Source organism: Panicum virgatum, chromosome 3K, assembly GCF_016808335.1.
Source record: "Panicum virgatum strain AP13 chromosome 3K, P.virgatum_v5, whole genome shotgun sequence".
Lineage (NCBI taxonomy): Eukaryota > Viridiplantae > Streptophyta > Magnoliopsida > Poales > Poaceae > Panicum > Panicum virgatum.
In genome coordinates, this window is record NC_053138.1 from 336,832 (window position 1) to 344,318 (window position 7,487).

Here is a 7,487-nt window from a genome sequence, read left to right on the forward strand (position 1 = left end):
CTGCGTCGGCCGCTCCCCACGTGCGCGGCGGAGGCGGTCGCCGGCGGGAGCGCCCGGTGACAGCGCGCGGCCTGTAGGGGGTGGCGGCGGCGAGCGGCAAGCAGGGGCAGCGCTGAGGAGTGGCCTGAGGGGGGGCGTTGACAAGCGAGCAGCCTGCAGGGGACAGCACCGGCGAGCGGCCTGCAGGGGGTAGTGGCGGGAAGAACTCGCGAGACGGGGAGAGTGGAGAGCACGGGAGGAAAAGGCAGAAAACATTCGATCCAATCGATTGTCAAGGGATAGGGTCAGGGGTAAAATGGGTACTTCATATGCTTAGAAAAAAGAAAACATCAACAAAATTCGCAAAATTATGAAAATGAGCTGAAATCCCCATTTCGAAAGAATTCGCACGCTCGGTGTCATATTTTGAAAGGACTTCGAATTTAATGTAAAAAAAGTGACGTATTCGATGGCAAATATGGAAATTACTCGTATCCAACGCATGGCATTCCCTTTCCCTTCCCTTTTTGTTTGGTTTTTGGCAGGGCAGTAGTATCCCCTTCCTTCCATACCAGTAAGACTGTAGACCACGACAGATCGATCGTTCCGATGGCGCTCCGCGACGGGGACGCCGCGCTGCCCAACCTCTCCATCTCCGGCGCCGCCCTCGCCGCGCTCCTCCACCGCTGCGCCGCCGCCACTGGCGACTGCGACGGCCTCCTCTTCGGCCGCGCGTCCCACCTCCCGGCGCCGCCGGCCTCCCTCTCCGACTACGACGACCTCGCCGCCGCCGCCCCGCCCGCCCCCGCGCTCACCATCTCCGTCTCCAGCCACTGCTCGCTCTCCCACCCCTCCTCCCTCTCAGATCCCCTCGGCCGATTCCATCCCCCCTCCTCCTCGGATCCCTCCTCCGCGTCAGCGGGCGCCGCCGTCGGCTTCTTCTCCTCCCGCCGTCGCACCGCGCTCCGCCCCTCCATGCGCGAGCTCGCCCTCGCCCACTCCCTCTCCAAGACCCTCATCACCGCCCACCCCCTCCTCTTCATCCTCGTCTCCCCCTCCGCCTCCCCCAATTTCTCCACCCACTCCTACGACTACCGCGCCTTCCTCCTCCTCGCCTCCCGCCTCGTCCCGGCCTCGCTCACCGTCGTCAACGTCGGCCCCGGATTCAGGGACCAGTACCACGCCTTCTCCCCACAGTCTCCCATGCCCTGCCTGCCATCCTCGCCTGCGCCCGCAGGTCACGCTCACACGACCCTCGGAGAGAGCAAGGCGGTCGATGAAATGGTCGACGGGTTCGGGATCGGGAGGCTGCAAGGGATCCTGGGCTCTGCGGCAGGGCAGGCGGCGGAGATGGATGACATGTATGCAGGGATGCTCAGGAAGCTGGAGAAGCTCGCCAGGGAGGTGGAGAAGAGCAATATCCGTGTTCTCGAGCAGGTCTCTAAGTCTGTTTCTCAGATCCTGCAATTCCTATCTACTAGTATGCTGTTACTGCTCATCTCTAAATTGATTCTCCTGCAGAACTGCGGTTGTCGCATTGTGAATGGTTCAACAGAGGGACTGAGAATTTGTAGTAGTTTCTTTCCTGGTTCTCGCATTGTGGATTTTTGGTCGACGCAGGAAACCTATACACACCTTGATTAGTTGCTTGCATCTGCATTCAACAAATGATTTTGCTGGGATTGACCGTAACTATATCCATTACGGTTGCTTAAAGTGTTGTGTAACATCGGATGCTGACATCTAACAGAAGTCGGTTATGGATTCCCCTCAGCATTCTTGGGGGATTGGCTCAACTCTCCCATGCACTCCCTATTTCAAACTAGTTGTGTGTATTTGTATCGAACTATCCCTAGCAGGCTAAGGGGCACTATTTATTAGGCAGGTCTTGCATATTTTTACTTTTTCTTTCCATCCACGAGTGAGAACTCTTACAATCTTATATTTATTATCTCATTGATCGCACATGGAAACAAACATCAACAATCAATAACAAAAATTTGGAGCACAGAGGAGCAGGCTTTTCATTCCAGCATGTGCAATAAGAATGACCCAAAAATCCGATAATACGATAAGGTCATTGCATAGTTCTGTACTATCTTTGTCTTCCAATCTTGGAGCACCATAAACTAATTGTCTAGTGATAGCAGCCGGAGTTTGTAGTAAAACAATTATGTAGGCATGCAGCTTTTATTTTTCATGGCAAGCTAATGTAGTAGATTGTGACTTGGAGTTTCAGACTCTTAGCATGTAAATCTCTGTTTGGTTTGTTACATTGACGGACCCCTGTGTAACATTTGGCACCTGTTAAATTACCCCATAAGCTAGGCTCCTTAGGACCTATTTAGCAGGAGTCAAATTCAGAGACTACAATAGGTGTTTCTCTCTACAGGTTTCTATTGGAACGACTTCCCATGAAAAGATGTACTCAGTTGCATCAAAAATTTCAGGCCCTTATCCTCTATATCAAACCTTTTTCCCCCACTGCTTCCTCAGTTGTTAATTAGCCGATAAAGGATATATGTTCATCAGTTATTGATAATATGTTTCTTTCGCTCTATCATTGAATTGCTTTCTGAAGTTGATTTTGTTAAATTTTGTTCATATTATTTTTGTAGGAAAATCGGAACCTGCTGCTGAGGTTCAAATGTGCAGGAATGGAATAGGACCATAGTGTTTCTTGGTCTTATTAAGGTATGTATCGCAAGTTGAGGGGTTCTTCTTATTATGTCATGCAGATTTGAAATGGCTTGAATTGTTCATTAATAGTTCCAAGTTTTACTCATATATTGTTTTTTATGTGACCTTACTTTGTGACTGACTGCTTTTGGTACAGTAATCAAATGATTCTGAAGATAACCATAACATTCTTTTTTTTTATATGGGAAATGGGAGGGGCACTGCCCTCATATTAATACTGTGGATAGGAATACATAGAAACATGGGCTAGTAAAGTAGCCTGTTGCTGATTTACATTATTCTAAAGCTAACTAGCTAAGAAACATGAAGCATCAGCTATGCTGTCTGAAAAAGCTTTAGGTCACCACTCTCTTGGTGTGCTAGCCTGTGAATGTTAATCCGTTTCATTGCACACCAAGCTACCTGGAGCTGATCAAGGTTCTCTCCTTGATCTTAACTGCACTGCCTATGAAGCTCCCATAGTTCAGTTGTGTGATGGTGTTTTGCTGTTCTGGAGTTAGTCCTCATGGTTGTAGCTGTTCCTGTATTCATCACTGCTATATGTGTTGTGTTAAGCCGTTAAGCTTAAGCATTGGAAACAGTGCATTGCGTGTTAAGATTCCAACTCATTTTGTTGTGTGGTAGCTGGGCATGGTGGTTAGTTTTTTTTTTTTGTTGGATACCATCACTTGTGTATATGCTACATTGCACATGTTGTCATTGGCAGCACAGGTGGTCATTGGCAGCAGCAGTATTGATAGTTTTTGGATCCTGTTGTCATTATGATCATCATCATGCGCTGAATTGCTGATGGCTGTTTCCATCTGGTTTGCAGGGTTTCTAATGTTATGCCCTAAGGTGTATATGATGCCAGAGGATTGTCCCTCCAAGTTGGGAGCTGATAGTGTGCATTGGACCCGGCATGCACCGAGTAGCGAGTAGGGATGGTTGTGTGCCCGCGCGTGCGTGTGTTGGGTGTGTGGCGCCTGAGGATGGAGTCGGACAAAAACGGTTTTGTGTATGGCGGTGGTGGTGTCATTGATGGAGCAGGTTGGTGCCAGTAAGTTTGATGCATGAAGCATCTGTATTATATACTTATGAGTGTAGTGTAATGCAATCATTGTTGGAGCTTCCCTATCAGTCGTTGCTGAAGAAAAGAGGAAAAGAGCTTTGTTTGCTCACTCCATGCTGTGCTTTCATGTTAAGTACAGTATATTTTTTTTCATTTGATTTCTTTTTCTCGAACACGTAGGAGAGCTGCTTTTTCATTTGATTTTGTGCCGTACAGAAGCTTATTACAGTAAAGTAGAGAGTTGAATTATCCAGAATAAGATCCTGGTCGGACGGTGACTTTGTGTGAAGAATGAACTTATAAAGAGAAGGGAAGGGAAGGGAAGGTGGCCACTCTGAAAAGGACTTGTGAATTGTTGATGATTCAGGGAGGGAGGACGCTCCCAAGGACAGGTGGTACCTAGGGTGCTGCCGCTGCGGTGGAGACGATGCCTGCTGGAGTGCTGGTGGTAGGCGCAGGGAGGGAGGGAGCATCTATCATGGGCTGGATGGATGAGCATGACTCAATTGGGCAAAATGGAAGGAAGGCCAACCATGTGTTGGATTGCTGTTGCCTACGAGTGAGAGTACCACCAGTGGTCGTCGTTATCTGACAAGTCAACGTACTTGGAGCCTTGCCTGGATTCTGGATTCGAACTCCCTCCGTAGCACCTTCGTACGGCACCATCCATTGACCATTGATTAATAAGTTCAAAGTCAGTGCAATACATGAGTCCAAACCATATTTCGGCTTCCTTACTTTTCTTTGATCACTGATCTTTTTTATCTAGCATTTACAAGTGGGTGAAGTGGACCGGATCATCCATCCATTCATTCCATAACAACTGTACGGCCGCCAAATGGTTGTGGACTGGATAGGATATATCAGAATGCTACACTATCTTCACGATACTTCATCCATCCTAAATTCTAAATTATTAGTCATTCATTTTTCTAGATGTATATATAGAAAAGTCAAAACGACTGACAATTTGGAATGGAGGAAGTAGCTGACATGTAGAAATGCAAGGAGCCTTCTTTGTTCTTTCTTTCTATGAAAAGTGAGGCTTCATTACCAACTTTGGTGTTTTGTACATAAGAAATTATGCAGCTCTTTTTTCTTCTTTTAATAATTAATACCCTCAAAGCACCTTTTTATTTATTTGTCCCCTTGAGTTTCATGGGGTTTTGCTATTCTACTACACTCGATTGAGAAAAAAAAACTTGGAGAGGGGGACAAAGGCAGGCGGACAGCCGGACAGGCTGTGTGAAATGAGAGGTGAGGCTTGCCTTGGCACTTTGGCAACTAAAGCAGGAGAAGATATCTGGTGTACATGGGTGTTACCGTATTATAAAACACAATAGCATATGAACCGGTACAGGTAAAATTGTAACAAAAATATGAATTGACAGAGGACACAATTATCTGTGTAAATGTAAAATTTGAGTTTGAATAACGATTTGTGCAAGGAGGAAAAAAAATCAGCACTTGAATAGTTTCGGGTTGTGGATCAGACATGAACAGCTCCACCCTAACCATTTAGGTGTTGATTTCTCTTTTTTGTTTCACTTTGCACATATATATGATACTAGGCAAAACGCGCGCTACGCCGCGCCGGACTGGATCACGCCGCCCCCTCCTCTGCTCTCTCTCAGCTCCGGCCTCCCCTGCCTCGCCACATCTCGTGCCGCCTGTGCTCGTGGTCGAGGCGGCCCCAAGCTTTGGCGCAGAGCTCGACCTCCGGGACAAATCCGCCCACCGTGAGGTCCGCCGCCCCCTGCACGCGAGCCCGAGCGCCTTCTCCCTCCCTCCCACGCCGACGGCCCGCCTCTCCTCCAGCTCCTCCTCGACGGCGGAGAGCTGCGCAGCGTGGCAGCGGCGGCCGGATCCGCCCATCACCTGCGCAGATCCGCCCCTCCTCCCTCCTCCCTCCTTGCGTCTGGTGGCGCCTCCTCCTTCGAGCTCCGCGGGGAGGGCGCTCCACCCGAGGGCAGAGGGTGCAGCGCGCGCCGGAGCAAGGGCCCCTCTTCCCTCTATTCGGGGCGGCGACCACCGCCTCGGCCCCTCCGCCGCCACCTCCTTCCCCAAATCCGGCGAGCCGGGGGGCCTCCTCCTCCCTGCTCGCGCATTGAGCTCGCCGGCGGCGAGCGGGCGGGCCTCCTCCCCCCTCGCCCCTCCTCGTGGCCCGCGCTCCGGCGGAGGCCCGATCAATCCAGGCCCCGCGGCGGAGGCCCGACCAATCCGACCCCCCGCTGGGCCCCACTGGAAGGCGAGTGGAGGCAGTGCGGCAAAACCACGGCTCGCGTCGCGCGTCTCTCCGCGGGGGGGGGGGGGGGGCACGTGGCGTACTGTGGACATCATGTGCCTCTCAGCGCCCCTTCTCCAGGGCCGATAGTATATAGAGTATGTTGTCGGCAAAGCAGATAGAGCCTTCCCAGGGAGATGAAGATGAGTGGTTTTGCTTATCAGGGTAAGGCGACTACTAGGCTGAGAGGATCATATCATGGTGGGGTCAGGCGTTGGTCCTTAATATTTTAGGTACGACGCCGCACACCACCAACGTCAGCCAACCAATGTTTCAAACTGTACATCCTAAAATAAAGGAACACAAAAGAAGGCCGAATAGACAGGGTTTAGGTATGTGCATGAAAAAGATGCATGCCTTTGCTAGATGCCCAACAGAGTGAACGGTGCAGAGCTTTCTCATTCTCATCCAGGGTTTTTTTTACCGACCGGTTGCCTGAAACCGCCGGCCTCCGGTTCCGATAAACCGAACCGGTTTGACCAGTTATCGGAAAAAAACCAGTCAAATTCAAATTCAAAAGCGCCAGTTCAATCGGTTTCCACCGGTTAGCCGACCGGTTTGGCCAGTAAACCGGTCCGGTTTGAGTGGAACCGAGGAGTTGAAAAAAACCCGACAGAAAACCCACTTTAGTTCAAAATTTGAATGTTTGTATAACATGTTTTAGCCTAAATGAACCCTCCAACTCCCTTTTGCACTACTTTTACATTAATACAATGTATAACATATTTTATATTGTATTTGTATACTTTTGTATACACGTTTTTTTTGTTTAAATTCAAATGCCCGCAAAGTATACTAAATGAACGAATATTTGAAAAAATTTGACACCATTAGATTCGTCGCAACTTGAAGTATTTTTAGAATTTTTTTCATTTTTTCGAATTCCAATTTGAATTTTAAATTTGGGACGATTTAAAACCGGCCGGTACCGGAACCGGTCCGGACCGGTTTGACCGGTTACCGCGGTTTCCGGACCGGTTCCAGTGGGTAAAAAAAAACCATGTTCTCATCTCCAAGTTAGGTCTGTTGTTGACAAATACCTAACATTCCTTTCCTCTGTCCAAATCGTCAGCTACTATCCTCCTAGTTGAACTGGCAGTAGCTACAAAAAGAAGCATATAATTTGTGTCCTACTTTTTTTTTCTCTATCAGACGACACCGGTATAAGCACTACAGAAATGTAAGCGTAGTACCAACATATCAAAACAATTATTATGGTCTCGAATAAAACATATTAAGGCTTCTTAAAGTAAAAAGAAAGAAAGCGAAGGAATACACAAATGAATTGAGAGTGAGTAATTTAATTATTACTGTGGGTAGCTAATGGTGTCCGTACTAGTAGTACCTGGTTAATTACGGTGGACCCGCAGAAGACGACGGACGGCGGTATGGGATTGCGTGTCGCTGACAAAGACACGACGAACGGAACGGAACGGAGAGCCGTCCCCGGGGATTTCAGCAGCCAAGGTGCGG

The 7,487-nt window shown here is 48.9% G+C and overlaps 1 protein-coding gene across 1 annotated transcript; it reads left to right on the forward strand.

The window, feature by feature from the left end:
- Positions 1-535: 535 nt before the first annotated feature.
- On the forward strand, positions 536-3,839 carry LOC120696513. The gene is made up of 3 exons (XM_039979445.1): positions 536-1,416; positions 2,598-2,673; positions 3,494-3,839. Exons 1-2 carry the CDS (start codon positions 589-591, stop codon positions 2,643-2,645), a joined length of 876 nt encoding a protein of 291 aa, XP_039835379.1. The 5' UTR covers positions 536-588; the 3' UTR covers positions 2,646-2,673; positions 3,494-3,839.
- The last annotated feature ends 3,648 nt before the right edge of the window (positions 3,840-7,487 follow it).

Coding starts and splice junctions, on each gene's coding strand:
- LOC120696513 (XM_039979445.1), top strand. CDS start 589: ATGGCGCTCCGCGACGGGGACGCCGCGCTGCCCAACCTCTCCATCTCC. Junction 1,417..2,597: donor ATATCCGTGTTCTCGAGCAG/GTCTCTAAGTCT, acceptor TTATTTTTGTAG/GAAAATCGGAACCTGCTGCT.